Source organism: Equus przewalskii, chromosome 8, assembly GCF_037783145.1.
Source record: "Equus przewalskii isolate Varuska chromosome 8, EquPr2, whole genome shotgun sequence".
Lineage (NCBI taxonomy): Eukaryota > Metazoa > Chordata > Mammalia > Perissodactyla > Equidae > Equus > Equus przewalskii.
The window spans coordinates 46,223,948-46,244,241 of NC_091838.1; the positions used below are offsets into that span (position 1 = coordinate 46,223,948).

Sequence of the window (20,294 nt, forward strand, 5' to 3'; positions counted from 1 at the left end):
GGACTTTAACATACCACTTACATCAATGGATAGATCAACGAGACAGAAAGTCAACAAGGAAACAGGGACCTTAAGTGAAACACTAGACCAGGTGGACTTAATAGATATATAGAGAGAACATTCCATCCCAAAACTGCAGAATACACATTCTTCTCTAGTGCACATGGAACATTCTCAAAGACAGACCATATGTTAGGAAACAAAACAAGCCTCAATAAATTTAAGTAGACAAATCAAGCATGTTTTCCTACCACAATGCTATGAAACTAAAACTACAAGAAGAAAGTTGGAAAAGTCACAATATGTGGAAACTAAACAACATGCGACTGAACAACTATTGGGTCAATGAAGAAATCAAAGGAAAAATCAAAAAATATCTAGACACAAATGAAAATGAAAACACAACATACCAAAACAATGGGATGCAGCAAAAGCAGTACTAAGCAGAAAATTTTAATACAGGCCTATCTCAACAAAGCAGAAAAATCTCAAACAAACAAGCTTGCACTACATCTAAAAGAACTAGAAAAAGAACAAACAAAGTCCAAAGTGAGTAGAAGGAAGGAAATAATAAAAATCACAGCAGAAACAAATGAAATAGAGACTAAAGGACAACAGAAAGGATCAACAAAACTAAGAACTGATTCTTTGAAGAGATAAACAAAATTGACAAATGCTTAGGCAGACTCACTCAGAAAAAAAGAGAGAGGGCTCAACTAAATAAAACCAGAAATGAAAGGGAAGAAATTACAAAGGATACCAGAGAAATAAAAGGATTATAAGAGACTACTATGAAGAGCTATACGCCAACCTAGAAGATGGATAACCTATCCATCCAACCTTGGATAACCCAGAAGAAATGGATAAATTCTTAGAATCATACAACCTCCCAAAACTGAATCAAGAAGAAATAGAGAATCTGAATAAACCAATCACAAGTAAAGAGATTGAAACAGTAATAAAAATTCTCCCAAAAAACAAAAGTCCAGGACCAGATGGCTTCTCTGGTGAATTCCACCAAACATTCAAAGAAGATTTAATACCTATCCTTTTCAAACTCTTCCAAAAAACTGAAGACGATGTGATGCTTCCTAACTCATTTTACAAGGCCAACATCACCCTGATAAGAAAACCAGACAAGGACAACACAAAAAAGGAAAATGACAGGCCAATATCATTGATGAACATAGATGCAAAACTCCTCAACAAAATATTAGTAAATCAAATACAACAATACACGAAAAGGCCCATATACCATGATCAAGTGGGATTTATACCAGGGATGCAGGGATGGTTAAGCACCCGCAAATCAATCAATGGGATATACCACATTAACAAAATGAAGAATAAAAAATCACATGATCATCTCAACAGACACAGAGAAAGCATTTAACAAGATTCAACATCCATTTATGATAAAAACTCAATAAAATGAGTACAGAAGGCAAATAGCAAAACATAATAAAGGCCATATATGACAAACCCACAGTCAACATCATACTCAATGGTTAAAAACTGAAAGCTATTCCTCTAAGAACAGGAACAATCCAAGGAACTCCACTCTTGCCACTCTTAGTCAACATAATATTGGAAGACCTAGCCAGAGCAATTAGGCAAGAAGAGGAAATAAAAGAGATCCAAATTGTAAAGCAAGAAGTAAAACTGTCCCTATTTGTGGATGACATGATTCTGCATATAAGAAACCCTAAAGAGTCTACCAAAAATGTATTAGAAATAATGAATACAGTAATGTTGCAAGGTACAAAAACAACATACAAAAATCAGTGGCATTTCTATACACTAAAAATGAACTAACAGAAAGAGAAATCAAGAATACAATCACATTTACAATTGCAACAAAAAGAATAAAATACCTAGGAATAAATTTAACCAACTAGGTGAAAGACTTATAACACTGAAAACTGTAAGACATTATTGAAAAAGACTGAAGAAGACATAAAGAAATGGAAAGATATTCCATGCTCATGGACTGGAAGAACAGACATAATTAAAATGTCCATATTACCTAAAGCAATCTACAGATTCAATGCAATCCCAATCAGAATCCTAATGACATCTTCACAGAAATGGAACAAAGAATCTTAAAATTTACATGGAACAACAAAAGACCCCAAATAGCCAAAGCAATCTTGGGAAAAAAGAACGAAGCTGAAAGTATCACACTCCATGACTTCAAAATATACTTTAAAGCTATCATAATCAAAACAGCATGGTACTGGCAGAAAAACAGACAAACAGATCAATGGAACAGAACTGAGAGCCCAGAAATAGAACCATACATCTATCGACCCCTAATCTTTGACAAAGGAGCCAAGAACACACAATGGGGAAAGGAAAATCTGTTCAATAAACGGTGTTAAGAAAACTGCAGAGCCACATGCAAAAGAATGAACCTAGACCACTATCTTACACCATACACAAAAATTAACTCAAAATGGATTAAATACTTTTAACGTGTAAGACCTGAAACCATAAAACTCCTACAAGAAAACATAGGTAGTACACTCTGACATTGGTCTTAGCAGCATCTTTTTGAATACCATGTCTACTCAGGCAAGGGAAACAAAAGAAAAAATAAACAAATGGGACTACATCAAACTAAAAAGCTTTCACACGGCAAAGGAAACCATCAACAAAATGAAAACACAACCCACCAAGTGGAGAAAATATTTGCAAATCATATATCTGATAAGGGGTCACTTTCTAAAACATATAGAGAACTCATACAACTCAACAATAAAAAAAACAATCTGATCAAAAAATGGGCAGAGAATATGTACAGACATTTTTCCAAAGAAGATATACAGATGGCCAACAGGCACATGAAAAGATGTTCAACATCACTAATTATTAAGGGAATGCAACTCAAAACTACAATAAGATTTCACCTCACACCCGTCAGAATGGCTATTATTAAAAAGACAAGAAATAACAAGTGTTGGAGAGGATGTGGAGAAAAGGGAACTCTTAGACAGTGCTGGTGGGAATGCAAATTGGTACAGCTACTATGGAAAACAGTATGGAGATTTCTCAAAAAATTAAATATAGAAATACCATATGATCCAGGTACTCCACTTTTGGGTATTTATCCACATAACGTGAAAACACTAACTTGAAAAGATATATACACCCCTACGTTCATTGCAGCATTATTCACCATAACCAAAACTTGGAAGCGACCCAAGTGCCCATCAATAGATGAATATGGATGTGAATGTGAAAGAAGATATGGTGTGTATCACACACACACACACACACACACACACACAAATGGAATACTACTCAGCCATAAAAAAAGACAAAATTGTGCCACTTGTGACAACATGGATAGACCTTGAGAGTATTATGCTAAGCAAAATAAGTCAGACAAAGAAAGACAAGCAACACACGATTTCACTAATATGTGGAAGATGAACACATAGATAAGGACAACAGATTGGTGGTTACAAGAGAAGAAGGGGTTGGAGGTTGGCAAAAGGGGTAAAGGGGCACATACGTATGGTGAACACGATGCAATCTATACAGAAGGTGAAAGATAATGATGTACACCTGAAATTCAAACAACGTTATCAACTAACGTGACCTCAACAAAATAATAAAAAATAAAATTAAAAAAGATGAGGAAACAGAGACTGGTAACCAGCAAGGGCCAGAATTCAAACACATTCTAACTCTAAAGATCATGTTCTTCTCACTACAGTATTTCTAGAAAAGAAAAAGAAGCATAAGCCATTGGAAGACACGTAATGTTTCCAAATTAGGAAGCTATGCAGAAACAAATTTACAATCTTTTAAAATAAGTGAAAAGTAAGTGATAAAGCAGCTACTTTAACAAAATGAAATTTATCCTAGCCTCTGTTTCTTTGGGCTTTCTGAAGTAATTTTAGTTTGCTACATAAAGTCACCTTTGGGTAGGTGTGTGTGTGTGGAGGGGTGTGTGTGTATATGTGTGTACAGTCCTAATTTATACACATATATGCAGACACATATATACACCTTCCCTTAAAAGCCATGTATATATGTATGTAAATGTTCATACATATGTATATCCCCTCAAAAGCTAATATAGAATTCAGTGCTAGATTATCTATTGTCAATTAAGCAAAATCATCACTCTCTTCTAAGGTTTCCTCGTCATTGCAAAACAGAAGCTGGGAACCACATTTCCCAGAATTTCCTTCCCTGAATGGATCCCAGCTAAAATTGTTTCTCTATCACTGGTGTATCTTCTTCCTTATTCTAATTCTTCTATATTTTTGTTCTTTTTTCATTTGTCAAAGTCAGAAGAGATTTAACTATTTTACTGACCTGTTCAAAGAAGCAGCTTTTGTATGTATTTATCATTTCTAATTTTTTTATTTTCTATTTCATTAAATTTAGCCTTTTCCTTTATGAATTTTCTCTTCTTAGGATCTTTTGGTATGTTTTATTATTTTTTCTAAGTTCTTTAAATATTTAAGCACTAGTTCTTTTTTGGGGGGGGGGGGTCTTTCTTCTTTAGTAATGTAGGAATTTAAAACTAAATATTTTCCCCTAATGACAGCTTTGCTGGATTCCATAGATATCAGTATGATTTATTCTTCTTTTCATGGTTTTCTCGATAATTTGTAATTTCCTCTTCAATCTACAGGTTCCCTTAGACTATGTTTCCTAATTTCCAGTAAGTGTGGGTTTTATCATACTGTAATTATTTCTAATTTCAGTAACTATAACTGGAAATATGACCTGAAAAATCTTTTTTAAAATTTGTTAGTTTTTTAATCAATGGTCCATGAACATACCAAAAAGAAGGAGGAATGCAAGAATACATATAGTTATATAAGTATAGATATATACTTTACATATATTTTTATATATATTCAAGTTTATTGATTATAGTTAATAACTATATGTCCTTTCTCTTTTTCCTATTATCCTGTCCAGTTCTGAAAAGGAAATATTAAAATCTCTTATATGAATACACATTAGATTCCTCTGTTTCTAACAGCTTTCCTTCACAAATTTAACTGTCATGCTGACTGACGCATATGTTTCATTATAAGTTGTCTTTTATACCATTACCTAATGTCCCTCTTTATTCTTTGTTTGGATTTATCCCCTCTTTATTTATTTGAGTTATTTTAACTTTAAGTAATTTACCTGACAGAAACATTGCCACTTGTGCTTTTTGTTATTTGTATGATTTTTCTCTTTCTTATCTGTTATCTCTAATAGGAAATATCCCTATATTTCTAGTCATTGTATTATATGGGCCTCTTCTAAACAGCATACAGCTAGATTCTGCATTTTAATTGGCTCTACTAGCTTGTCTTTTAATGGGAGAATTGACATTTAGTGAAAAACATATTTCATTTTATTCCTTCCAACTTACGTTTAGCTCATTATTTTATATTTTTTTTTTTCTGTTTCCTTTTCCTTGTTCTGGCTGATTTAAGCTATTTTAATTCCGTTTTATGCCTTTTATTATTTTGGAAGTTCTCCTATACGTTGCCATTTCATTAAATAACCCTACGTTTTCAAAATGAAACAGGTTTCTTTATCATTATTTCTAAATTATGTCAACTATTCCTCTGCCAATATATCCTGTTTTCTTCAGAGACACTCTACTTACATCTATTACTCATTTTTCCCCAAGTCAAATGAGTCTCAATGTCCTGAAAGATGGGCTTATGCTCACTTGCCTAACAAAGTCAAAATCTTCCAAGCTTATTAACAAGAATGCCATACGCAGTAAACTAACAAACTTCTTGGGAATCATTTCACAGCATATTTCTTGCACATATATATATAAACATGGAAAAAACACTAGCTGTAGCACAATCTAGTCTTTACAGATCCATATAGACTGTTACAGAGTATGTTAATCTTAATTACTACTCCTTTTATTCCTTTGCAGTTTTAGTGAGATATAACTGACATATAACATTGTATTAGATTAAGGTGTACAATCTAATCACTTGAGAGAGATATATATATAGTGTAAAATGATTACCACTATAATTTTTGTTAACATCTATCACCTCACAGAGTGAAAAACTTTTTTTTCTTGTGATGAGAACTTTTAAGATCTACTCTCAACAATTTTCGAGTATATAATACAGTACTGTTAACTACAGTGCTCATGCTGTACATCTCCACAACCTACTTATCTCGTAACTGGAAGTCTGTACCTTTGGACCACCTTCACCCATTTCCCCCACCCCCAACCCCCATCCCTCGCCTTTGGCAACTACCAATTTCTTCTGTTTCTATGAGCTGAGCTCTTTAGATTCCACATGTAACTAAAATTATATAATATTTGTCTTTCTCTGTCTGACTTATTTCACTTAGCATAATGCCCTCAAGGTCCATCCACGTTGGTAGCAAATGACAGGATTTCCTTCTTTTTTAAGACTGAATAATATTCCATTGTGTATTTATACCATATTTCTTTATCCATTCAACTATCAATGGACACTTTTAGATTGTTTCCATGTCTTGGCTATTGCAAATAATGCTGCAATGAAAGTGGAGCTACAAATACCTCTTCGAGATAGTGATTTCATTTCCTTTGCATATATATACCCGGAAGTGGGAACGCTGTGATCATATGGTGGCTCTATTTTTAATTTTTTGAGGAACCTCCATACTGTTTTCTACACTGGCCGCACCAATTTATATTCCCACCAACACTGCAAAACAGTTCCCACTTCTCCACATTCTCACCAACACTTATCTCTTGTCTTTTTGATGACAGCCATTCTAACTGGTATGAGGCGATATCTTATCATGGTTTTGATTTGCATTTTCCTGATAATTAGTAATGTGGAGCACCTTTTCGTGTACCTGTTAGCCATTTAGATGTCTTTTTTGGAAAAATGTCTATTTGGTTCCTCTGTCCATTTTTTAACACATTTGCTTTTTTGCTATTGAGTCATATGGATTCTTTATATTTTTTGGATATTAACCCCTTCTCAGATATATGATTTGCAAATATTTTCTCCCATTTCACAAGTTGCCCTGTTGATGGTTTCCTTTGCTTTACAGAAGCTTTTCAGTTTTATGCAGTCCCACTTGTTTATTTTTGCTTTTGTTACCTTTGCTTTTGGTGTCAAATCCAAAAAATCATTGCCAAGATCAATGTCAAGGAGCTTACTCCCTCTGTTTTCTTCTAGGAGTTTTATGGTTTCAGGTCTGATGTTCAAGTTTTTAATGCATTTTCAATTATTTTTGTGCATGGTGTAAGATAGGGATCCAGTTTCATTCTTTTACATGTGGCAGTCCAGTTTACCCAACACCATTTATTGAAAAAACTATCCTTTCCCAATTGTATACTCGTGGCTCCTGTATCATAAAGTAATTGACCATATATATGTGGGTTTATTTTGGGGCTCCCTAATCTGTTCCATGGATCTATGTGTCTGTTTTTATGCCAATACCATATTGTTTTGAAGACTATAACTTTGTAATATAGTTTAAAATCAGGAAGTGTGATGTCTCCAGCTTTGTTTTTTTTTTCTCCAGATTACTTTGTCTATTCAGGATCTTTTGTAGTTCTATAAAAATTTTACGACTGTTTGTTCTATTTCTGTGAAAAATGCCATTGGAATTTTGATAGGGATTGCAGTGATCTGTAGATTGCTTTCACTAGTATGGACCTTTTAACAATATTAATTCTCCGAATCCATAAATATGGAATCTCTCTCCACTTATTCGTGTCTTCTTCAATTTCTTTCATCAATGTCTCATAGTTTTCAGTGTACAGATCTTGCACTTCCTTGCTTAAATTTATTGCTAGGTATTTTATTCCTTTTGATGCAACTATAAATAGAATTGTTTTCTTAATTTCTCTGTTATTAGTGTATAGAAACATAACTCATCTCTATATATTTATTTTATATCCTGTGACATTACCAAATTTGTTTATTAATTCTGACAGTTTTTTGGCAGAATCTTTGAGGTTTTCTATATATAAAATCATGAAACGGTTTTACTTCTTCTCTTCTCATTTGGATGCTTTTTATTTCTCTTTCTTGCCTAAGTGCTCTAGCTAAGACTTCCAATACCACGTTGAATAAAAGTGACAAGAGTGGGCATCCATGTCTTGCTCCTGATTTAGAGGAAAAGCTTTCAGCTTTTCACTGTTGACTATGACGTAGCTGTGGGCTTGTCATATATGGCCTTTGTTATGTTGAGGTATGTGTCCTCTATACTATTACTTTTCAATTCAAGCAAATATCCTCTAGTTAAAGATTAATATTAAAATAGTATTTTATAATTGTTCTGTCATTATCTAAAGTCTACTTTCATATTTCTTGTACTTACCCTTCTCCAAGTTTCTCTAACACATCAAAAACTTCTTCAGGCTGCTTAGTCAAACTGTCTTCACTCAGCTTTTTTAGCTTACTGTTCAGAAAAAAACAGAAAGAAAATATTTTCCTTAAGACTTCTTATAATATTTTTTATTTTATTTTTGAAGCAATATATTTAGATGATTCAAAAATCAAAAAAACCCTGTTCTTAATCTCCCCAGAAACACCTCAAAGAATAACCACTTTTATTAGCTTCTTGTGAAACCTTTATACAAATACGAATATGTATTTTCACCTCTCCTCCTTTTTAACATACAAGGTAGCATTTTACATTAACTTTTTTATCCACACTGTTATAAACTTTGCTGTTTTCACTTAACAATACACAACCTATGTTGGAGATCTCTTCATAAATACATAGAAAGCATCCTCATTCTTTTCTTTCATGCATCTACATCCTATTCTATTCTAGAGATGTAGCATCTCTTACTTACCAATCCCTTATTTATGGATAACTAGGTTCCCTTTTGCTATCATAAACAACACAGCAATGAATAAGCTTCTACATAAGTTAATTCACACATGCGCTAGTATATCTATAGGATGAATTCCCAGAAGTGAAACTGTGAGGTCAAGAGAATATACACATACATGTACATATACACACACACACAAATACAGAAGTATATGTATTGATTATAGATATATATACTATACATATACTCATATGTCATAATATAAATTTAATAATGTACTATAATAAAGTCAATATTATAACAACTATATGGTAATTATTAATTTTCTTGATTATATTATGGTATTAAAATATACAAATTTTATCTACTACAATGGAATGTTACATAAATATATATGTACGTCGATACATATTAGCAAATTGCCCTCCAGGTGGCTTGTACCAATTTATTCTCCTACCGGTAATATATGAGAGAGTGTCTTTTCCCACAGTTCCACCAACAGAATATTTAACCAAATATTTACCTTTTGGCCAATATGTTAGGTGAAAACTTGTAATTCAGAGTAGATTTAATTTGCATTTCTCTTACTATGATTGAAATTGAGCATCTTTTAATACAGTTATAAAACTAAGCCACCTATTCACGTTCTTTGCTCATTTTTCTACTTAGTTTTTGGTCTTTTTCTTATCTATATATAAGGGAAATTAGCCTTTGCTTAGGTTGCAAATATTTTCACTTGTATTTTGACTTCACTTATGAGTTTTCAGTTTTATGGTCTATTTGACTGTTTGCCGTACAGAAATGTCTCTTTGTCTTGTTTTGGTTTTGCTTTTTAAAAGATCATCCACATGTATGGCATATGCAGATATCTGGAAACAAGAAGTGAGAGAGATTATGCATGGTGTGTTTGACAGACCAAAAACAATTCGTATGAATGAGGCTTCATGTGTGCAAGACCAAAATAATTCAGTGTGAATAAAGTAAAAGTAACCAGGATGTAGAGGTAAGCAGGATCAGGTTAAAAAGAGCCTTGTAAACCATGTTAAGGAGCTCTGTTTCAAAAGATGACTTCCCCTGTAAAGCAGAAGGACATACAGTGAGCAACAGTAGAGCAGGGAAACTACTTAGGAGCTGATTCAAAATATGGATGCACAGAATATAGTACTGGTAGTAAGAATGGAGAGAAGACAAGGTATTCAAGATGTTAAAGAGGCATAATCAACAGGAAGTGGTTTTGACTAAATATGAGTTGATGAGGGAAAAAGAAGAGTTGAGCATGGCTCTTAAGCCTTTCGCTTACGCAAATGAGTAGATGGCAATGCCATTTACTAAGCTAAAGAATACCAGAAAAAAACAATTTGGAGGGGAATATGATGGGTTTAATGCTACTCATCCAAATGCAGATTTCCAGTAAGCAATTGTATAAATGAATCCCAGGAGAGATCTGAGTTGAAAAAACCATTTTTGGTGTCATCAGCATATAGATGGAGCCCGAAGACATGAGAATGGACAAAATCATAAAGAAAATGTCTAAGAAGAAATAAGAGTCAAAGAGAAAACAGATCCCAGGAAAATATCAATATTTAAGAAATGGGGTCATGAAGGATAAGGTAGTAAGTACTTGACCATGTCAAAAGCTATTGAAAGTTCAAACAACTTAAAGATTTCTAAGTGTCCATTACAGAATTTCCACTCTGACAACAAGGAAGCAACAGAACCCAGAATTATCTGTCTATAGTAAACAACTAGAAAATTCAACAAAATATAGGAAACAACTGTCTTCAGACATTAGATATCAGACATTTCAGGACTGAGGTCCCTGAGAAAAGGGAAAGAAATAATGTATGTTCTACTATCACCCAAGCTTTAGATCTAGAGGCTACATCCAGACTGCAGCACAGGGAAAAGAGAACCCCAACAGAGCCCAGCAATTTTGCTGAGTTGAAGAAACAGAGATGAGAGTATGGGGACGTAAGGCAAATAAACTTTGCACTACAGAATACTTGTCAGAAGAGAGCTATATAGAGAAAGAGGTCCAGCAATCTACCTAGGAGTTCCCTTGACTATTTAGCTGAATGTCAATTTATGCATGGTTACAAAAACATTCTACAAAGCCTCAAAAAATCAATTTCCTAAGGGAAAAAATGATCAAGGAGCTGTAAAAAGAACAATTCTCAGAGGTCACACAATGCTGAGAATCTTTCCCACCAACAAAAGTTGGGAGAACTCTCACAATACAAAGGTTATTCAGTAGAAATCCCAGAATGACCTTGTTTTAGAAAGGAGACTACATTACCAAAATACAAAGGCTACTTTAGATTCTCCCAAAAGGAGTTTAAAAACAAGCCTCAAAAACATTGAGCCAATCCACAAGATAACTGCCCACCAGAACAAGTCTCTAATCCCTGAAACAACTAAAAGAGAGTTCAGCACTTGACAATGTAAAATTTACAACGTCATGAATTCAATCAGGGGGCCAGCCCCGTGGCCAAGTGGTTAAGTTCGCGCGCTCTGCTTTGCCAGCCCAGGGTTTCGCCAGTTCGCATCCTGGACGCGGACATGGCACCGCTCATTAGTCCATGTTGAGGTGGCATCCCACATACCACAATTAGAAGGACCCACAACTAAAATATACAACTATATACTTGGGGGATTTTAGGAGAAAAAGCAGGGGAAAAAAAAGAGAATTCAATCAGGGGTCAGCCCCGTGGCCAAGCAGTTAAGTTCATGTGCTCTGCTTTGGCAGCCCAGGTTTTCACAGGTTCAGATCACAGGCGCAGACCTACACAGTGCTCATCAAGCCATGCCGTGGCAGGTGTCCTACATAAAACAGAGGAAGATTGGCATGGATGTTAGCTCAGCAACAGTCTTCCTCAAGCAAAAAGAGGAAGACTGGCAACAGATGATAGCTCAGGGCCAATCTTCCTCACCAAAAAAAAAAAAAAAACAATTTGAAACTGTGTTCAAGAAATTAAAGGAAAATACCATGAAAATGACTCAACAATGAGAATCTCAATAGGGAAATAAAACCTAATAAAAATGTAAAATTAGACTTGAAAAATATAATCTTCAATGAAAAATATACTAAAAGAGCTCAATGGCTTATTTGAGATAGATGAAAGAATCAGTAGACTTGAAGATAGCTAAATAAAATTATCTCCCCTATGAAAACAGAAAAAGTGAAGAAAAATCAACAGAGCCTCAGAGCCTGGTGAGACACCAAACATACCAACACACACGTAATGGGAGTCTCAGGAGAAAAGAAAGAATGAGGGGCAGAAAACATTACTTAAAACAATAGTGGCTGACAACTTCCCAAATTTGATTTAAAAAACTTTAATTTACACATCCAAGAAGCTAATGAATGCCAAGTACGATAAAAACAAAAATATCCACATCGAGAAACACTGTACCAAACTGCTAAAAGACAAAAAGAAAGTCTTGAAAGCAAGAGAAAATGACTCATCATGAACAAGAGAACAAGTATATGATTAACAGCTGACTTCTCATCCGAAACCACAGCAGTCAGAAGGTAGTGAAAGGAAACAAAGTGCTGAAAGAACAGTATCATCCAAAAAATTATAAATCCAGCAAATTTATCTTCCAAAAATGAAAGGGGAAATAAGGACCTTCCCAGATAACAAAAATGGAATTTGTTCTAGCAGAGCTTCTCTTCAAGAAATAATAAAAGTACTTCTGTATGAAAAAAAAGATATTTGCATAAACATAAAAGATACATATTTATCTTTAAAAACATAAGATTAAGTCAATAATTCCAATATTGTATTGTTTAAATTATCACATATTTAGGTATAACATATACAAAAATAACAGAACAAAGGAGGGGAAACAAAATGGAGCTATACTGAAACAAATCTGCTATATTTTACCAGAATTAAGTCAACCTGAAGTTGACCATAATAAAGATGCATACTGTAACCCCTAGGGCAACCACTAAAAAAAACTGGGGGAAAAAATTTAGTTAACAAAACTACATTGCTTAATTACATTAAATACATACAGTCAAATCATTCCAATGAAGAGAGAGATTGTGAGACTGGATAAATAAGCAAGACCCAACTACATGCTATCTACAAAAAATTCACGTTAACCATAAAGCCCCAAAGAGGTTAAAAGTAAAAGGATGGAAAAATATATAGCATGTTAAACTAACCAAAACAAAGCTAAAGTGGCTATATTAATATTAGGCAAAGAAGAGTGCAGAAAAATTAATATGACCAGGGATAAAGAGGAATGTTTCACAATGACAAAAGGGTCAACTTAATCAAGAAGATGTAGCAACCCTAAATGTATAAGCAAGCTAAAACATAGCTTATAAAAAACAAAACAAAAACAAAGAATTGAAAGAAGAAAAGGACAAATCCAAAATAAGAGATTTCAACGCTTCTCTCTCAGAACTTGAATAAGTTTACAGAAAATCAGTAAGGATATAAAAGACAATACTATCAACCAATTTAAATTCTCTGTTTACTTCATACCTTCATTTCTAGCATTTCCATTTAGCTTTTTTTTTTAATAACTTCCATCACTCTGATAAATTCTCCTAACAGTTCACAGCTGTTGTCCATCACCAGACACTTTTAACATAGTAATTATTGTAACTTCAAAGTCCCATATGATAGTCCCAACATCTAGATCATCTCCAATTCTGGTTCTGTTGATTATTTTACCTTTTGACAACACATTGTTTTCCTTGCTTTTGGGGGTGTCGTGTTATTCTCACTTGAATCCCAGACACATACACACAGAAACACACATATATAAGCACTGATTTAGAATCATCTAGTCTAAGTGACTCTGGAGAAAAAAAGCCACATATATGATACAGGAGTTGTATTCAAAATATGTAAAAAATTCCTACAACTCAATAACAAAAGGAAAACCTAAAAACAAAAATGACAAAAAGTTTGAGCAGACACTTCACCATAAACATACAAACAAATGGCTAGCAAGCACATGAAAAGATATTCAATACTATAAGTCACCAGAGAAGTGAAAAATATAACTACAATAAAATACCACCACACACTGACAAAAATGGCAAAATTTTTACAATACCAAGTATTAGTAAGGAAGTATAACAAGGGCTTCTCTCATACACTGATGCTGGAAACGAAAAATTAAAGTCACTTTCGAAAACAGGTAAGCAGTTCTTATAAACTTACAGAAACACTTATACAACCAAGCAATTCCACTCCTAGGTATTTACCCAATAAAAAACATATGTCCACCAGACTTGTACACAAATATTCACAGCAGTCTTATTAAAACAACCAAAATCTGAAAAAAATCCAATGTCTAGCAACTGCTGGATGAATAAACAAACTATGGTAAATACATACTATGAACTACTACTTAGCAATAAGACATAACAAACTACTAATACATTCAAGCTACTGAACAACTCTCAAAATCATCATTGTTGAGCCAAAAAGAGCCAAACCAAAAGAGTACACTTTATTGTATCTAAATTACATCTCAGCAATATTAATTTACCAAAAAAGCATCTAAACATAGTGGTAAGGAAATTATTGGTGATTATACAAAGAGCAATTTAGTGGACCAGTAGAGGCAGAAACCAGACTGCAATGGTTTGATACAATGGGGTAGTGAAGAAGTAGACACACTAATTATGGATCATCCTATTCTCGAAGTTTCTGGAAAGGATAAATGATTGGAGACATGAGGTTGAAAAAGATGATAAAGCCAAACAAACAAAAAACCATCAGAAACCTGAATAAGTGTAAACGCTGTTTGGAATGAATCAGTAAAATAAGGAAACACTTAAAATTCCAGACACAAGAAGAGATAACTACTAAAGAACGTCCCTGAAAAGGCTGGTAGGAATGAGATCCAAAGCACAACGGATGGGAGTGCCTTAACCTCGGAGGACTGGGGACACTTCTCCTATTTTGTTTTTTTTATTTTTCATATTTTTGCTAAGGAAGATTCCCCCTGAGCTAACAGCTAATGTCTGTTGCCAATCTTCCTCTTTTTTTTTTTTTTTTTTTTTTGGCTTGAGGAAGATTAGCCCTGAGCTAACATCCATGCCACTATTCCTCCACTTCATATGTGGGCTGCCACCTCAGCATGGCTGACTGAGTAGCGTAGGTCCAGGCCCAGGATCCAAACCCAGGAACCCAGGCCACCAAAGCAGATGGTGCAAAACTTAACCACTACACCACAGGGCCAGTCCCACTTCTTCTATTTTAACAGGAAGGAAGGATGAGCAGAGTTACAGATAAGACAGAAGGCTGATGGTAGAAAGCTGGGGGAGTTCCCATATACGGACTTTGATTTGCTTTGTTAAGTAAGAGGGATGTTCATCTGCCATGAGTAACGAACCTAAAATCTGAGATTTGAAGAGTAATGATTATATTTGAAATAACCAGAATGGAGGACAAAAACAAAACAAAACTCATGAAGTTTAACAGGATTACTAACTACCACTACAGGCCTTCTTGAGTGTCTTGAGGTTAGAGACCATGAATTTAAAATGGCAATCTTTGACGTTTTGTATTTTCTTCAGCAAGGCTCAGAAGTCCTAAGGTAGGCAAAGAGAAGAGAGACAGCAGAATTTGGCATTTTGCCAGGCAGATGCCACAGATGAATAAGACGACAAAAGAGTTAAAGACACTGGCAAAAGAGTGGCCGAAGGTTTGGACCAGGTAAGAAAGAAATTAAAAAAGGAAGGAGGACTAATAAGCAGTGGGAAAGAGTGAAGTAGAAAGATACTGTGGTAAAAACAGAGATTGCACTGGTGGTTACCAGAGGGGAAGGCCAGAGGGAGGAAGGTGAAATGGGTGACTAGGCACATGTGTGGGGTCGTGGATTGTAATTAGTCTTTGGGTGGTGCACATGTTGTAATCTACACAGAAATCAAAATATATAATGATGTACACCTGAAATTTACAATGTTACTGCAATAAAAAAAATAAAATAAAATAGAAAAATACTGTGTGAGGTTGGTGTCAAGATGGCAGCATAGTCAAACTCTGAACTGCCCTCCTCCCACGGACACAACCAATTTACAACTATTCTCGGAACGATTACCCCTGAGAGAAAACCTAAAACGGGATAAAAAGAACCCCCGCAACAAGGGACAGCGCTGATTGAGGTGGAAAAGGCAGAAATTCCATTCTGGGGAGAAATGAGCCACCCTCATGAGTCACAGAGCTTCAGGGCCAGCAGGGAGCAACCCTAAGGTACACAGCCTTCCCTGGAGGGGCAGGGGATCTGAGCAGGGGAGCGTTACTGCTATAAGCATCCTTCTGACTCAGCACAGCTGAGACGAGTTTCATAATATTGGGCTTTGCTGGGTATTAACTACAATGGGGAATACACTTAGAAAAGCTATCGGACATAAGCAGGAAAAAGCCAGCTGCTAAACAGCCCACACACAAATTCACCCATTTCAGAAGCAACTTGAAATCACCAGAAAGAAAGGTGCACAGCCTTTTCTTGGGAGAGACTCGCCTGATAAGCTCTAGGCACATCTCAGTGAGAGGTGAGACCTCTCCAGGGACAGAGACAAGGCTGGCAGCCATTACTGTGACCTAATCCAGCTGTGTGGACACAGACGCAGAAGATGCCATTGGAATTCTTCCCAGTCCTGTTAGCCCAGGGTCTGTACTGCCCACTAGAGCATGAATTTAATCCAGCTCAGCCAGGGCAGACAGCCCACCCTAGGGATTGGCCCAACCAAGCAGGAAGCCTCTGGGAAACTTGTGGGCCTGCAGAGACTGGCTGGCTCGATCCTCTGCAGACAGGCAAGTGGGCGCCCCTCTGCAGGGAGGGCATGCACGAGGAACAGGTGAAGTGTGTGGGGCATTGGTGGAATGTGACACTACATTGGGGTAACTGGGTCTCCTGCAGGGGGTCAGGAAGTGCACACGGAATAGGACTGTGTTGACAGTGTGTGTGCACCTGTGGGCTGTGGGGCTTGTCAAATGCAGAAGACTTGTGCTTCCCAAACAGTCACAGGAGGGATCAACCCCACCTTGCAAAGCCTGAAACAAATGGGTGCTCCTGTGCCTGAGGGCAGCCCCACTCAGCTGCAATCCTGAGAGACCTGACAACAGCCTTGCACGCCAGAGGCCTACAGCAATTGTAAGCCCCTGAACCTAGAAACAAGCCAGGCTGGGGCCTACTCACTTAACAGAAAAACAACAGGAATGTGCTAGAAGACCTTGCAACCAACTGTGCTGGGGCTTGCCATGCCCAATAAAGTGACTGAAGGGTCCGTGGTGGCCACACAGCTGAGAATTACAATCAGCTGGCTAGGGGTACAGCCTAGACTCCCTGGGCACCTGCAGCAAGAATAACCATGCCACAACAGAAGGACACATGTAGCCCACACAGGGGCCACTCCTGGAACATTTGGAACTGGTGACCAGAGGGAAACACACTGCTGGGCCTCATAAGGCATCTCTTACACAAGGCCACCTCTCCGAGACCAGAAAATATAGCTCACCCACCTAATAAAAAGACATAAGCACAGAAAATCAAGCAAAATAAGGAGGCAAAGAAATATGTTCCAAGCAAGGGAACAGGACAAAACTCAAAAAAAAGAACCAACTGAAACAGAAAGAAACAATCTAACTGACGAAGTGTTAGAACAAAAAGTCATAAGGATGCTCACTGATCTTGGGAGAAGAATGGATGAACTCAGTAAGAATGTCAACAAAGAACTGGAAAATACAAAAAAGAACCAATTGGAATAAAGAATATAAGAGTGGAAATGAAAAATTCACTAGAGGACTCAATAGCAGCGTAGATAATACAGAAGAACAGATCAGCAAGCTGGACGGAAGACTAGAGGAAATCACCCAAGCAGAATAGATAAAAGAAAAAAGAGTAAAAAAGAACAAGAACAGTAAAAGGGACCTCTAGGACAAGATCAGGCACACTAACATTCATATTATAAGTGTCACAGGAGGAGAAATTTGAAGAAATAATAGCTGAAAACTTTCCTAATCTAAGAAAGGAAACAGACATCCAGGCATAGGAAGCACAGACAGCACCAAAGAAGATAAACCCAAACAGGCCAACACCAAGACACATTATTATTGAAAAGTCAAATATTAAAGATAAAGAGAGAATCTTAAAATCTGCAAGAGAACAGCAGTAAGTTGTATACAAAGGAAATCCAATAAGGCTGTCAGCTGACTTCTCAGCAGAAAAGTTACACATTAGAAGGGAGGGGCACAATATATTTAAAGTATTGAAAGGAAAAAACCTACAACCAAGTATACTCCACCCCCAGCAAGATTATCCTTCAGAATGGGAAGACAGATAAAGACTTTCCCAGAAGAGCAAAAATTAAAGAAGTTTATCACCAAGAAACCAGTTTTACAAGAAATGTTAAAGGGATTTATTTAAGTGAGAAAGAGAAGACCACAAATAGGAATGAGAAAATTTTTTTTTTTTAAAAAGGCAATAAAATCACTAGTAAAGGCCAAAACACATTAAATGAAGCAGACCAACCACCTCTGGAGATACTATGAAGGTCAAAGACAAAAGTACTAAAAATACCTATCTCAACGATTAGAGGATAACGGATAGACACATAAACACACGCAAGGAGGTTAGATATGATATCAAAACATAAAATGTGAGAGGAGGAGAGTAAAAGAATAGAGCTTTTAGAAAGACGTCAAGCTAAAGAGACCATCAACTCAATATAGATTGCTACTAATGTAGGTTATTATATATAAACCTCTTGGAAATCACAAACCAAAAACCTATAATAAATACACAAACAATTGAGAGAAAGGAACCCAAAAGTTAAACTTAAGGAAGCCATCAAACCACAAAGGAAGAGAGCAAGAGATGAAGAAAGGAACAGAGAAGAACTACTAAAACACCCAGAAAAAAAGTAACAAAATGGCAATAGGTACATAGCTATCAATAGCTACTTTAAATGTCAATGGACTAAATCCTCCAATCAAAAGGCATTGGATAAAAACACAAAACCAATATATATGCTGCATACAAGAGACACACTTCAGACCTAAAGACACTCACAAACTGGAAGTCAAGGGATGGGAAAAGATACTCCATGCAAATGGCAATGAGAAGAAAGCTGGGGTAGCAACACTTATATCAAACAAAGTAGACTTTAAATAGAAACTGTAACAAGAGACAAAAAAGGGCACTATGTGACGATAAAGGGAACAATCCATCAAGAGGATATAACACTTGTGAATATCTATGCACCCAACATGAGAGCACGGAAATATATAAAGCAATTACTAACAAACATAAAAGGAGAAATAGACAAAAACACAATAATACGAGGGGAATTTAACACTCCACTTATAACAATGGATAGATCATCCCAACAGAAGAACAATAAGGAAACACTGGCCTCCAACGATACATTAGACGAGATGGATTTAATAGACATATACAGAACATTCCATCCAAAGACCAGAGAATACACATTCTTTTCAAAAGCCCACAGAACATTCTCCAGGATTGATCACATGCTAGGCCACAAAACAAGTCTTAATAAACTTAAGAAGATCAAAATAATACCAACCATCTTTTCTAACCAAAGGTATGAAGCTAGAAATCAACTACAACAATAAAATCAGAAGAACAACAAATACGTAGAGATTAAACAAAATGCTACCGAACAGCGACTGGGTCAATGAAGAAATCAAAGGTGAAATCAGAAAAGACCTGGAGATGAAAATACGACATATCAAAATCTATGGGATACAGCAAAAATGGTTGTAAGAGGGGCATTGATAGCAATACAGGCCTACCTCAACAAACAAGAAAAATCCTAAACAATCAAACAGGGCACCTAACGGAACTGGAAAAAGAAGAACAAACAAAGCCCCAAATCAGTAGAAGTAATGAAATAATAAAAATCAGAGCAGAAATAAATGAAATAGAAACAAAAATGTAATAGAAAAAATCAATGAAATCCAGAGCTGGTTCTTTGAAAAGATAAACAAAATTGACAAACCTTTAGCTAGACTCACCAAGACAAAAAGAGAGAAGACTCAAATAAGCAAATCAGAATTGAAAGAGGAGAAACTACAACAGACCCCTCAGAAACACAAGAGATTGTAAGAGAATACTATGAAAAGCTATACACCAACACACAGGATAATCTAGAAGAAAAGGACAAATTCATAGAATCATACTACCTGCCAAAACCAAATCAGGAAGAAACAGACAATTTGAATAGACCAACCACCAGTAAGGAGATCAAGACAGTAATCAAAAACCTCCCCAAAAATAAAAGTCCAGGAAGAGACGGCTCCCCTGGTGAATTCCACCAAACATTCAAAGAAGACAATACCTATCCTCAAACTCTTCCAAAAAATTGAAGATGAGGGGAAGCTTCCTAACTCATTCTACAAAGTCAGCGTTACCCTGATACCAAAAGCAGACAGAGACAACAAAAAAAAGAAAACTACAGGCCAATATCACTGATGAACATTGATGCAAAAATCCTCAACAACATATT

At 35.8% G+C, this 20,294-nt stretch overlaps 1 protein-coding gene across 4 annotated transcripts in view; it reads right to left on the reverse strand.

Moving 5' to 3' along the window:
• The window catches only part of STK3 (serine/threonine kinase 3), a 264,145-nt gene that overhangs the window by 218,804 nt on the left and 25,047 nt on the right, over window positions 1-20,294 (reverse strand). For all 4 annotated transcript variants that reach the window (XM_070631817.1, XM_070631816.1, XM_070631819.1 and 1 more), the window contains exon 2: window positions 8,326-8,406. In XM_070631817.1, the coding sequence (XP_070487918.1) occupies window positions 8,326-8,406 (81 nt within the window). The remainder of the gene's footprint in view (window positions 1-8,325; window positions 8,407-20,294) is intronic.